This window comes from Ursus americanus, chromosome 2 (assembly GCF_024610735.1).
Source record: "Ursus americanus isolate L20-20 chromosome 2, mUrsAme1.1.p, whole genome shotgun sequence".
In the NCBI taxonomy this organism is placed as follows: domain Eukaryota; kingdom Metazoa; phylum Chordata; class Mammalia; order Carnivora; family Ursidae; genus Ursus; species Ursus americanus.
The window spans coordinates 9,719,677-9,733,275 of record NC_142128.1 but is presented as its reverse complement, the minus strand read 5'-3'; the positions used below and the strand labels follow the sequence as shown (position 1 = coordinate 9,733,275).

General features: G+C 56.8%; 1 protein-coding gene across 8 annotated transcripts in view; it reads left to right on the top strand.

Moving 5' to 3' along the window:
• The window catches only part of MLXIPL (MLX interacting protein like), a 30,711-nt gene extending 21,952 nt beyond the window's left edge, over positions 1-8,759 (top strand). For 4 of the 8 annotated variants that reach the window (XM_045786206.2, XM_087868147.1, XM_045786202.2 and 1 more), the window contains 11 exons: positions 102-182; positions 3,472-3,641; positions 4,825-5,455; positions 5,716-5,783; positions 5,858-6,008; positions 6,166-6,281; positions 6,373-6,492; positions 6,679-6,806; positions 6,915-7,038; positions 7,573-7,702; positions 7,996-8,759. In XM_045786206.2, coding sequence (XP_045642162.2) covers positions 102-182; positions 3,472-3,641; positions 4,825-5,455; positions 5,716-5,783; positions 5,858-6,008; positions 6,166-6,281; positions 6,373-6,492; positions 6,679-6,806; positions 6,915-7,038; positions 7,573-7,702; positions 7,996-8,114 — 1,838 coding nt within the window. In that variant the 3' untranslated portion in view covers positions 8,115-8,759. Of the gene's footprint in view, positions 1-101; positions 183-3,471; positions 3,642-4,824; positions 5,456-5,715; positions 5,784-5,857; positions 6,009-6,165; positions 6,282-6,346; positions 6,493-6,613; positions 6,807-6,914; positions 7,039-7,572; positions 7,703-7,995 lie in introns of those variants that run through there. The other 4 variants (XM_087868136.1, XM_045786204.2, XR_015726929.1 and 1 more) reach the window with 4 other exon arrangements.
• The last annotated feature ends 4,840 nt before the right edge of the window (positions 8,760-13,599 follow it).

Genomic DNA, 13,599 nt, shown 5'->3' with positions numbered 1-13,599 from the left:
GGCCTGCGAGAAGCGGGGCAGCCAAGGGAGGGTGGCCGGGGTGGGGCGGCCCCCACTCCACCCCTCCTGGCGCTCCTGACGCAACCCCTGCCCCCCTCCAGCCTACGTGGGCAATGCTGACATGATCCAGCCAGACCTGACGCCTCTTCAGCCCAGCCTGGACGACTTCATGGAGATCTCAGGTGAGGCAGCGCCCCCTGCTGGGGTGTGTGTGGACTGGCCCGGCCAGTGTGAGGAAAGTCACGCCAGATGACCACCAGCCCTCAGGCGGGTCCCAGGCCCCTCTGGGAGGACGGATGGTCTAAGAGATTTCTGACGGCCCTTCCTGGTCTCCCTTTGTCCGGACTCGGGATGCAATTGCTGTGACCTCAGGTGAGAGCAGGCTCAGACTGAGTACCTGGGCAGGCGCTGGGGCCCAGGGGCATGGAAGCTACAGGCTCTGCCAGCTCCCAGGAAATAGTGGATGTTGGGAATCTCAGGAAAGAAAGGGACTTTGATTCGTTTGGGCCCGTTTATTATTTACATAATTCCCTTTAAAAACTATTAAAGAACATTCCAGGGGCGCCTGGGTGCCTCAGTCGGTTAAGTGTCTGCCTCTGGCTCAGGTCATGATCTCGGGGTCCTGGGATGGAACCCTGAGTCACTGGGCTCCCTGCTCAGCGGGGATTCTGCTTCTCCTTCTCCCTCTGCCTCTCCCCCACTCGTGCTCTCTCTCTCTCTCAAATAAATAAACAAATAAAATCTTTAAATAAATAAAAAAGAATATTCCAAACATACACACAGGTAGAGAGAGAGTGGTTCACTGAACCCTCCTGTAACCATCACCGACTTCTATATGTATCAACCCTTGACTGGTCTGGTTTCATGGAGGCCTCACCCACTTCTCCTTCCTACGTCATTTTAAAGAAAATCCCAGGCATTTTGTCTTGTAAAGTTATTTATTTATTTATTTATTTATTTATTTATTTATTTATTTTAGTAATGTGTTTCTGTGCCTCTCTCTCCTGACCCCAGGGCTGCTAGGTCACTGGTTTCTTGTGTCCTCCTGGAGATACCCGTGTCTGCATGAGCACCTGTGGACAAATGTCCCTTTTTGTTTTCACAATAGGCTCTGCCCGACGTTGCTTCCTTTACTTAGCTGTAGATTCTGGAGACTTCCCGGTAGTCATACGTTCAGGGGACTCTGGAGCCCTGCTAGGGGTCAGGTAGCCATAGAGGCTTGGCTTGTCTCAGCCAAGGCCCAGGGGGTAGGAAGGGGCTTTCTGGAATAAAGGCTTAGTCCCGATGACCCCTCCACTTCTTCCCCACAGGGTCCTGGGCCTGTCAGTCAAGAGGTGGGGCGGGAACTAGGGAATGAGGAACCACCCCCACCCCTGCCTCAGCCCTTGGCAGGGTGGGGGCCGTGGGGGCAGAAGTGTGGATGGCAGTGCCCAGAGAGCAGACCAGTCTGGGAGGGCAGCGGTCCTGTCTGGGCACACGTACCCCCACCACAGGTAGGAAACCACCTCCAGCCCGGACTCTGGGCCAAATCTGGGGCTAGGAGGTCACTTCTCTCAATCCAGGGTGGCTGCTGGGTGGGGGTGGACATGGGCAATCAAAGGGAGGGGATGTGGGTCATGCAGAGGAGGTGGCTAGTGTGGCCCCTTCTAGCACTCCATGTACAGGGAGGGCCGGGAGCATCCAGGCCACCAGGGCTGCTGCCTTGATTGTCCCCCAGAGCTCCTCACTTGAGTGCAAACCCAGTGAGGAGGCCAGAACTCTAGGGAGGAAGGGGGCTTGGGGAGGAACGTTCAAGGAAGGGGAGAGGGCTTGGAGCAGGGGAGGGTCTCAGAGAGGGGACGTAGGTCAATGGGGGGACCGGAGCTGGGGCGGTCTAGGGCTCCCTGGGTGGCCGGCTAGGGCTACGAAGCAACTTCTCTCAAGGGGGAAGGGACAGTTGAGGGCAAGCTATGGCTGGGGGTTGGTGGTGACTGGTCTTGGTACCCCATGAGCCCTTCAGAGCTCTGGGGAGGAGGCAGCAGCAGTAAGCAGGGAGCAGGACCCATACATAGCTGGTTCTAGAGCCTAGGCCTCAAGGGGGCTAGTAATGAGGCCCACAGTCTCTGGGGGTTGGGGAAATAGAAGATCAGTGACCACTCACCCCCTGCCACGCAGTCCCCCAGTTAAAGAGAAACAGTAGGACAAGATGACCCTTTCTGATCAGGTGGTCAAGGAAAGACACATGATAAGCACGCGCGCACACACACACAGACACACACACACACACGGGCACAGAGCCAACGTGCGCATGCGGCGTGCCTCACATCAAGGCAGGCACACACGGGCTCAGACAGAGCTACAGACACCGGGGCACACACCCAGAGATGGAGCCTGCAGGAGGCCACACGCTCACACCCGCAGAGTGACAGCCGGCCAACGACACATGGCCACCAGAGTCCCATAAGATGCACATACGAAGTTTAACCCCCATAGGCTCCAGGCTTGCTGAGGGCTTGTCTGTCCCACTCCTGGGTCTCCTTCAAGGAGGGAGGCCTGACCAGCGACCCTGGCTGGGGAGCCAGCGCCCATCCAAGGCCAGAGGGGCTGGGTCGGGCCAGACCAGGAGGCCTTGGGAGCTGGTTCAGACCAAAGGCTGGTCAGGGTCAGAGAAAGGTGCCCGGAAGGGAGCGGGTGGGCGGGCGGCGTCCAGGCCCGGGATGTGGTTAGGCCACAGGCAGCTGCTTCCCAAAACCAGAATAGCTTGGGGCTTACACAACCCGCACCTCAGACAATCTGGCTGCCCCCTCCCCGCCAGCTCTTCCAGACTTTGCAGGCCCCCCCCACTCCTGCCCCCACTCTGAGCCCACCCTCTGACCCCTGCTATGACCCCCTTAGCCCTTCACCCCACTCGCGGGCTCTACTTTGGAGGCCCCATTTAACCTTCCAACAAACCAATTTATCCCAGACCCACTGACTTCCTGACCCCTCTCACCTCTAGCTCACCCCTTGAACTCCCGTCACCCTGGGGCTCTTCTCTATCGCAGACCTCCACCCCTTGTACCCCACTCCTTTCCCTCCCTGGCATTCTCTATTACCCTGCCCCTTTCTATGGCTCCAGCAGAGATGGTAACAGGAGTCAGAGAGGGGAGTGGCCAGGCCTGGGACGGGGAAGGGGACCCCATGAGCCAAGTGTGAGGCTCAGTGGGAGGACTATTTCCCGGGGTCCTACTCACACCCCCACAGAGCCTCTGCTGTCCTGCATGCAGGCCCATCCCACCCAAACCTCTGTTGCTGCTTCCCCTGAGTGAGACAGAAACTCTCCCAATTTCACAATCTCCTGTGGAAGCCCCCCCCCCCCGCCTCCCCCCACCTCATTGCCAGCCAGGCCAGCCCAGCCTGGGGACAGGGCACGAGGCCCACTCTCCTCCCACTGCTTCCAGCCACGCTTGGCCTTATCCCTAACTTCTATCGCCTTGTATGTCTGAATTACAGATTTCTTCACCAGCTACCGTCCCCCACCGACACCCACGCCTTCACACTTCCCGGAGCCCCCCAGCTTTGGCCCCATGGCTGACCCTTTCTTCAGCGGTGGGATCTTGGGCTCAGAGGTGTCCCCTGCCTCATCGGGTGTGACCCACCTCTCAGGGCATAACCGCCTGCAGGTGAGCTCCCACCCCCCACTCCACTCAGCCCTGCCTCCATGTTCAGGAGCTAAGGTACTTCCTGGTGCCCAGTCCTGTGCTTGGTCGACTGAGAGGGACTGGAGGGGGAGAGAGACCCCATCTCTGTCGCCTGAGAGGGAGCAATTCAGCTCAGGAGGAAGGACCCTTGTGAAGCAGAACTGGACCAGGTGGTTGTAGAGGGGAGGCTAAAGACAGTGGCGGGGCGGGGGGGAGCACCACTGAGGACCAGGTTGCTTATGGAAGGCTTCCTGGAAGACGGGATGTTCTGGGCTTAGTGAATGGGTTGGATTTGGACAGAGGAAGAGACTGGAAGAGGGCAAGCCAGATGGGAGGGGAAGCACAAAAGAGCACACGGAGACAGAAAGCTCAGTGTGAGTGTTCAGGACACGGTGAAGCTGCCATTTTGGATCAGGAACCCACAGGCTCCATTCGGAGGTCTCCTCGCTGCTGCTCGGTCAGACGCCTTCTCCTTCTATCATCAGACTGATCAGGCACTCTTGTAGTTCACCATTGAGAGGTCTCTCTCCAACTAGGCTGTGAGCTCCTCGCTGGAAGAGTGAAGCCTCGCTCAGGCTTACCTAGCACATTTCAAGCACGTGAGCCAGGGAGTGAGTGTGTAGAGGGGTGGGTGTGTTAGTGAGCAGAGGATGGGCTGTAGATGAGGGTGGATGCTTACACGGGCTGGTGTCCATATGGGTAGGTGAGTGGTTGGTTGAATGGATGGGCTGGTGGATGGATTTGTAGATGGACAGTTTGGGGGGTCGATGAATAGACTGGTGGCTGGAGAAGTGGAGGGTCATTGAACAGATGGTGGCGAGGTGGGGGGATTATGGATGGGTTGACGGATGAATGAAATAGAGACGGTTGGATAGATTGGTGAATGGGCTAATACCTGGTGGGCTGGTGGAGAGACAGGTAGATGAGTTAGCTTGCAGGTGAGAGGAAAAATAGGTGAATGGACGATGGGTGGGTTAGTGCATGGATTGGTGGCTGGATGGAGTAATTATCTGGAAATGAAAGATGGGCAGGAAGATTGATGCTCTTTCTCAGGCCTGATTTGTGCATACATGTGTTCCACTCCCTCCCCTCATTAGATTACAATTTCCCTTGGTGTGTGTGGGGCACACCGGACAGCAGGGACTGTTTCTCCTATCTCTCCCAGTGCCCAGTCCAGAGCCCAGCCAGGGCAAGAGGTTGCCGGGGTGGCTGCAAAGACCAGCTCTCTCCCCTGCTCTGTCTGTCCCCCAACCAGGCCCGGAACAGCTGCCCTGGCCCCGTGGACTCCAGTGCCTTCCTGAACTCTGATTTCCTCCTTCCTGAAGACCCCAAGCCCAAGCTCCCACCCCCGCCAGTCCCCCCACCCCTCCTCCAATACCCTGCCCTTGCCAAGGGGCCTGGCCTAGAGCCCTGCCCCCCACCCGCCTTCCCTCCCATGGGTCCTCCCCCTGCTTTGCTGCAGGAAGAACCTCTCTTCTCTCCCAGATTTCCCTTCTCCACTGTCCCTCCGGCCCCAGGAGTGTCCCCACTGCCTGCTCCCACTGCCTTCCCTCCCACCCCACAGCCTGGTCCAGGCCCGGCCCCTGCCCCCTTCCCCATAGACCTTCTGCCCTCAGGGTATCTGGAGCCCCCATTTGGGCCCCACTTCACAGTGCCCCAAGGCATGCGGCCCAGAGGCAGGCCCCCCACCCCATCCCCTAGAGGGCGGAAGCCCAGCCCCCCGACCTTGGCCCCTGCCAACCCCACTGCCACTGCAGGGGGCAGCAACCCCTGCCTCACGCAGCTGCTCACAGCAGGTGAGATGGGAAGAACCGGGTCCACAGAGGGGAAGACAGGGACCAAATGTGGAAGTGGGGGTCCTGTGGGAGCAGAGGGCGAAGGTTTAAGGGGCAGACTCAGGCTCAGCTGGGAGGGGGTGGGAGGTGGTGAGGAATTAGGGATGTGGGCCCTGAACCTGAAAGAGGAGTGGGCTTCTTTGGAGGGGAGGGATGGGGTCTTGGGAGATGACGGGGTTGAGGCTGGCCCCAGTGGCCCTCACACTTCTGCCCGTGTACAGCCAAGCCCGAGCAGACCCTGGAACCACCACTTGTGTCCAGCACCCTCCTCCGGCCCTCAGGGTCCCCGGTAAGATGGCGGGCACTGGGAGGTGAGGGTGGGCCCAGGGCTTCATGCCAACTCTCCGCCCTTCTCCACCCCAGCAGGAGACGGCCCCTGAATTCTCCTGCACCTTCCTACCCCCGACCCCGGCCCCCACACCGCCCCGGCCACCTCCAGGTCCCGCCACACTGGCCCCTCCCAGGCCCCTGATTGTCCCCAAAGCGGAGCGGCTCTCGCCCCCGGCGCACAGCGGTAAAGAGGGCTTGCGGGGCTTGGGGGACTCCAGGGGATGGAGAAAGGGGAAGGAAGAAGGGGGGGGCTACATCTGAGGCCAGGATGAGAGGGACAGGGCAATGGGACCCTCTCCTCTGTGTCGGTCTGTCTGTGGGTCTGTCTGTCCCTGCCACAGGTGGTGAGCGGCGGCTGTCTGGGGAGCTCATCTCCATGCGGAGCCCAGGGACTCTGAGTGTCTGCGTCTCTCCCCCTCAACCCATCCTAAGCCGGGGCCGTCCAGACAACAACAAGGTGGCACCTTTCCCTCACCCCAAGATCTGTTTGCTACCCCTAGGCCCTTCCATGCTCCTTCCTAGGCTCACCCCACTGTCTGCCCCCCAAGACGGAGAACCGGCGCATCACGCACATCTCTGCAGAGCAGAAGCGGCGCTTCAACATTAAACTGGGGTTTGACACCCTGCACGGGCTGGTGAGCACACTCAGCGCCCAGCCCAGCCTCAAGGTGAGCCCCCAGCCCGGGCTGGCACCCCAGAACCGCAGGGCTCCTTCGTCGTCGCCCCCCGCCCCCACCCAAGACCAAATCCCAGGACCCTCTGGACACCCAGTTTCCTCCTCCCACCCAGTGCCTCAGTGGGCCCCAGAGTGGGACCACCTCTAGCACCTGAGCCCACCCTGGTGATGCCTGCAGGTGAGCAAAGCGACCACGCTGCAGAAGACGGCCGAGTACATCGCCATGCTGCAGCAGGAGCGGGCGGCCATGCAGGAGGAGGCCCAGCAGCTACGGGACCAGATCGAGGAGCTCAACGCTGCCATTAAGTAGGCGGGGGGCCTGCGGGCGTGGGGGGTATGGGGGGGTCATGGGGGCGTGGGGGTGCCGGGACATGCCGCCCGACTCCCCAGCCCTGACCGGCCCCCTGCCCCCAGCCTGTGCCAGCAGCAGCTGCCTGCTACTGGGGTGCCCATCACACACCAGCGTTTCGACCAGATGCGAGACATGTTTGACGACTATGTCCGCACCCGGACACTGCACAATTGGAAGTTCTGGGTGGTATCCTCCCTCAGCCGGTGGGGGGGGGGGGGCTTACAGGCCAGGCTGGCGCTCCGAGCTGTGCCCAGGGGAAGGGACTCAAGTTCTGCCCCCTCCTTCTAGTCCTTCAGCATCCTGGGGGCAGGAGTGCCCCATGATTCGCTGGGAGCAGAAACTGAGGGAGGAGCCCCTGGGAAAGGGGAGCACAGCCCTGCCTGCAGAGCGTACCAAGGGGAGTTTGGGAGAACCTCGAGTCTGAGTGGCGTGGGTCCTGAAGAAGACGTGGAATCTCTCACTCCCTTACCTGGTCAAGCTCCTGGCTGAGCTGGGGCAGGAAGCTCAAGGATGGGGGATAGCGCAGCCCAGAAGATGGGCACAGAGGGGCCGGGCAGGCCATGGCAGGATGGGAGGGCGGCTGCAGCAGGGGGCCTCCAAGTTCAAGGTGCCACGGTGGCCAGGCCTTTCCTCGGGGTTTGGGCCAGATGTCAGGGCTACACGTGAGCTGGGGGAGGGTTACTGGCTGATCAACAGGCCTGCTCCTTGACCTGGGCCCAGTTCAGCGTCCTCATTCGGCCTCTGTTCGAGTCCTTCAATGGGATGGTGTCCACGGCAAGCTTGCAGAGCCTCCGCCAGACCTCCCTGGCTTGGCTGGACCAGTACTGCTCCCTGCCCGCTCTTCGGCCAAGTACGTGAGCCACCCGCCTGCCCACCAGAATGTCCAGGAATGTCCACGCCACTCAGACCGCAGGTCTAGCCTGCCTTCAAAGTAGCCTAGAGTTTTGGCCATCCCGCCATGTACCCTGGAGGGTCCTCCAGCCTCCAGGACACCTGCAGACAGAGGTCCTGGGAGGGGCTGACAGTCTTGCCAGCTAGTATCTCTCCCTCAACCCTTGTCTTCAGCATCCAGAGGAAGGGCCTGGACCCCAGGAGGTATCTCTCCCTGTCTGTCTCTCTCATTCTCTCATTCTCTTTCTCCAGCGGTCTTGAACTCCCTCCGCCAGTTGAGCACATCTACCAGTATCCTGACAGACCCAGGCTGTATACCTGAGCAAGCCACACGGGCAGTCACAGAGGGCACCCTTGGCAAGCCTCTATAGTGCTGGCCAGACACCGCCGCTCACTCAGCTGCCCTGGGGCTGCTTTCCCTGGGTGTGGGCTCCAGGGACAACTTCCGGGCACTCCCTTCCTGCCCCAGGCTCTGGCTGTCCCCTTTCCTGAAGGTCTAGCAGGACCCAAATCTCTTCCACCTCCTGAAAGCCAGGAAGAGCTACGTTCCAGTCACTGCCCCACCAGCAACGAACACTGTGACCTGGGGGACTCGTGCTCTTTCTTTGGACCTCCATTTTCCAGTCTGCAAAATGGGGCTGGAGAAGCTTCAACCAGATGACGATCCCAAGGCCTTAGCAGCTGTGACACTTGGGGCCAAAGCTGGCAACTCAGGGGAACGATCCTGTTTCCCGGCCCCCTCCTACCTGCTCCCCACTCCCACCCCGATAGGACACAGGCCTCTGTTTCTCAGCAGAGAGGCAGAAAAGGAGGTTCCCACTCTCTGCTCCTTCGCTGGTCGCCCAGTGGGGGGTGGGGTGCTGCAGGATGGCATCCCGGGGTGAGGCCAGAAAGGTCTTTCCCAAGAGAGAGCAGGGCAGGGGGGTAGCCAAACCAGGGGCAGGCACCTTGTGTGCGTGTAGATGCGTGTGTGTGGATTTTGTAAAGAATTCTTGCCAATAAAACCAAAAACTGTTGGCGACTGTCAGTGTGTCTCACTCTGGGATGGAGAGAGAGGCAGTTGGCAGTGGGAGGTGGACTTGAAAGAACCTTAGCTTTTCCTCTGAGCTGGAAGCCACTGGAAGGTTTTGAATAGGGGTGGGACAAGGTCAGATGTAAGTTCTTAACAGGATCCCTCTGGGTGCAGAGCCGAGAACAGGCCACAGTGGGGCAAGGACAGAAGCAGGGAGGCCAGTTTTAGGCTGTGGCTGTCATCCTGTGAGAGAGGACGGACACTCATCCTGCAATTCCTCTCTCCATGGCCAGGAAAAGGTTCAGAAAGCCTTACCACCTTCCAAGTTGGAAGAGGGCAGAGCCGAGCCAAAGAGTCGAAGTGACAGGGCCCTCCTTTGAGAATCAGAAGAAGAACGTGCTGCCACTGGGGTAGTGACCTCCCCATTAGGTTAACACAGAGAGGTTAACTAGCCCAGGGCTGCGTGGTTACTGTCCAACCCTAGTCTCTGCTTTTAGCCAGCTCTCTCTACGGTGCAGGGAACAGGTGCACCCAGGGAACAGGTGCAAGTAGAGGTGGGGTGGCCACTTGGTCAGGATGTCTTAGAAGGAACTGATACTTCGGATGGGGAATTGGGGTGAGTGGCCCCAATATTTCATTGATTCTTTTATTGAGCCATTGAACAAATCTTTTCTGAGGGCCCGCAGTGGACCAGGCGATGGCCTTGGTGCTGGGGATTCTGTTCACCGCTGGATCCCTCTTCTCATGGAGTTGATTCAAGCCTCCCACATCTCAGGACTTCCACGGATGACTGCAGGACATAACTAGCAGACAGTCAGTCTTCCCCACGTTGTGTGGCCATTGACTTCCCCTCATTTGTGTGGAATCACAACAGGGATAACAATACTGCACACTCATCTGATGTTTACTCAGTGCCAAGCAATATTTTAAGCACTTTATGTGTGTATATTAACTCACTTATTACATATATTAACATCTACCTCTATAAGTCAGTTGTGAGGATTTCAGGGTCAATATATATAAAGCACTTACAACAGTAACTGGCATATAGCACTATATAAGAGTTATCGTAATTATTTATAATCCCCACTTCACAGATGAAAAGTTGAGGCACAGAGAGGTTAACTAGCCCAGGGCTGCATGGTTACTGTCTGACTCTAGTCTCTGCTTTTAGCCAGCTCTCTCTACGGTGCAGGGAACAGGTGCACCCAGGTGTGAAGTGCTATCTGTCGCTGCAGACAAAGGTTTGAAGTGGCTCTCCGAGAGGTAAAATTCCCTGGAAGTTCCCCACAAGACATCCCCTTGACTCTGTGTCCTCCCTTTAGATGCCCCTCTCCCTCAAGAGAACTATCTACACTTGCTCTCCCTCTCTCTTCCCCTCCCACTCACCCCGTCTTTGGTCTCCTCCTCCACTTCCACCCCAGCCTCACCCCTACACTGACTTCTTGTTACTAAGGTCACTTGATTCCCTCATTGCCAAATCCAATGACCACTTTGCAGTGCTCTTCCTGCCTTCCCCGGGCCCTTGGATCTCTTTTTTTTTTTTTTTTTTTAAGATTTAATCAGAGAGAGAGAAAGAGATAGCATGAGTGGAAGGGCAGAGGGAGAGGGAGCAGCAGACAGACAGACAGACAGACAGATATACACACACACACACACACACACACACACACACACACACACACACACCACTGAGCAGGAAGCCTGACGCAGGGCTCAATCCCAGGACCCTGAGATCATGACCTGAGCTGAAGGCAGACGCCTAACCAACTGAGCCACCAATGCGCCCCGGCTTGGACCTCATTCTAGAACCACCCTTTCCTCATGAATCGAGTTCTCTCCAGGCTCTCCCTCCTCCCTGACAGTGCCTTCCCAGTGCCTGCTGTGGGAGCCTCTTCTTCCGCCTGTCCCTTCCTGGCCCATTTCCTTCTCATTTTGTGGCAAGCTTCGTGTAATAGCATTCCCTTTGGCCGCTCTGCTGAGTAGTACCCACTCTTCCGTATCTGCCCTGCTCTGTCCCCGGAGCTACAAAAGCACATACCCAACAGCCACCCTGATCCCTCCCTTCTGGATGTTTCACAGCTCCCTTTACCTCGAACGAACCAAAACAGAACTCATCGTTTCATTTTTTTTTCTTTTTTAAGATTTTATGTATTTGACAGTGAGAGAGAGAGCACAAGCAGGGGGAGCAGCAGGCAAAAGGAGAAACAGGCTCCCTGCCAAGCACGGAGCCTGATGCGGGGCTCGATCCCAGGACCACAGGATCATGACCCAGACTAAAGGCAGACGCTTAACGACTGAGCCACCCAGGTGCCCCAGAACTCATCATTTCTGAGACCATGGCCCACGGTCTTCCTCCTCAAACCTGGTCCTCTTTGTGTTCCCCATCCCCAGGAAGGGTGCCACCAACCAGACACCTGCACAAGCTGGAAACAGTCATGTTCAGCTCCTGCCAACGTCCCACTGCCCTGTGGTACCTGTTACCAAGGCCTGGCCAGGTGGCCTCGTAGGATCCAACAGAACATCCCCTTCTACATATAGTCTTGAATTAGTCGGCTGTATCCCTGACAGCTGTCTCTCAAACTTTAATGTGCGTTTGAATAACTTCGATGGGCTTTAAAAAATCTTCACGACCAGGTCTAGTCTAGACCAATTGAATTAGAAGCCCTCAGTGTGGTAGGTTTGACCACCAGCATTTTTTAAGCGGTTCCAATATGCAACCAAGGTTAAGAACCACCGTAAGAAGACACTTGGAGCTGCAAATAACACGTGTCTGGAACTCAAGTTAGTTAAATCAGTGGATCTTAAACTGTACTGTGTGTCAGAATCACTTAGCTAATGCGACTTTTTAAACTACAGATTGCCAGGGGCCCCCAACTCCAGAGTTTCTGAATCAGCAGGTCTGGGATGGAGTCTAAGAATTTACATTTCCAATGATGCTGGTCCACGGCCCATACAGCCAAGTCTCACTGCCCCCGCAGATCCATTGGCAGAGCTCCGTCCCTGGTCTGCCCAGCCTTCCCAACTCCTGCTTTGTGTCATTGGTTGTCCTTCCGCAAGCTAACCTTGCCGTCCAGCTGTGACGCTCGAGGGTGAGAGCCGTGCCTTCTCATCACCAAGTGGCGAGGTAGGAGGAGGGATGGGTCTTAGGAGTGTAGCAGACCCCAGTTTACCACTCACCCCAAGAGTTGTATCTCTTGCTTCCTTGGTGGCCTTGGGTAAGTCACTTGACCTGAGCCTAATTTTTTTTCATTTGTTTAATTTCATAGCATCACTGGCCTTAAAGGCCGCTAGAAAAATCAACTAAACTCCTGATGTGGAAGAATCCTGTAGCCTTGACTGAGCTGTCCACTGAGCACTAGTCTTTCTTTTCCTTGTCCCCCACATCAACAGATTGGAGTCACAGACCTGCATGTGTCCCCACATTCACTCTTCACCTGTGTGATCTCTGGAAAAATCACTTAATGAGCACCTCCTACAGCATCTGTTTCCTTATCAGGGGGATGGGAGTATGAGATTAAATGAAATGCAAAGCTCCCAGATCGATAAAGGTCACATGCAAAATGCTTGGGGAATGAAGTTCTTAAAAGTACAGCTTTGTCCAGGCACCTGCTTGGCTCAGTCGGAGGAGCATTCAACTCTTAATCTTGGGGTCGTGAGTTTGAACCCCACGTAGGGTGTAAAAAATACAGCTTTGTCTCTAGGTGATATAGTGGTTCATGGCTGGTCCTACAGTTCTAAATAGCAAATTAAGGATATCCCCAAGATATTCTGGACACCCCCTCCCACAGCTGTCCCCACACACTGCCCACAGCTGAGTCAATGCCACCCCCACCCCACCAGCCCAAGGACAAAAGGGAAGGAAATGAGGCCACACTCCATTTGCTCTCTGACTGGATCTATGTCCTCACCGAGCTTATGGGTATATCTGTCTGTCACCCGGTCTCTGCAGCAGCCCGTCTCCTTAGAGGGTCCTTCTAAAGGCCGGAGAGCCTGCACTGTCAGCAGAGGTTCCCTGGTGGGCATGGAAACCTTTGAATCTGGAATCCCTGACCCTGGTGTTTCAACTCACTCTGGGTTGCAGGGCTGGGAGGCCCACGGGGCACTGCTCCCCGTACTGGGAACATTCCCCTTCCAGCCAAGCAGGTAGAATTCACACCCTATCAATCAGTCTTTCAGAATATCTCCCTGTTGGTTAAGTCTGAAAGAGCTCCGTAGACCCTATCAATGCCAATTTCCCAGTTTTGATACCGCTGCTACAGGAGATGTTACTACTGGGTACACCGGTGAAGGTACAGGGAACCTTCTTGTTGGTTTTCCCAAACTCCTTGTGAATCTATAATTTCAAAACAAAAATATCTCGTTAAAAATCTTTTCAAGTTCCTTTCCACTCCCCAGGCCACACCTGTCTATAGGCCCTTACCACCTCTCTCTTGGATCCTTGCAACCTCCTCCTGATTTTCCTTCAGTCTTTGGTCTTGGCGCACACTGGTCCATCCAGACGATCTCATCCCCGCCTTGCCTCCTCCGAAGGATCCACTGTGGTGATGGCTGGAACAGCGCCTTTAATAAACGATTATCAGTAAATTGCTCAAGAGGAGAACTCAGCAGAGCCTGCAGATCTTGCCCTCCAGCTTCCGAGACAAAGCCAAAACCTGGAAGGGGCCCCGCCCCTCCGACCGCTCCAAAGATCAGGCCCCGCCCCGCGAGACGGGCCAACGGCCAAGCCCCGCCCCTCGGGACGCTCCTACGATCAGGCCCCGCCCCCAGGTGCCCAACGGCCAGACCCCGCCCTCGGGATGTGCCAACGGCCAGGCCCCGCCCCGCGTGCGTGCGCGGCCTCG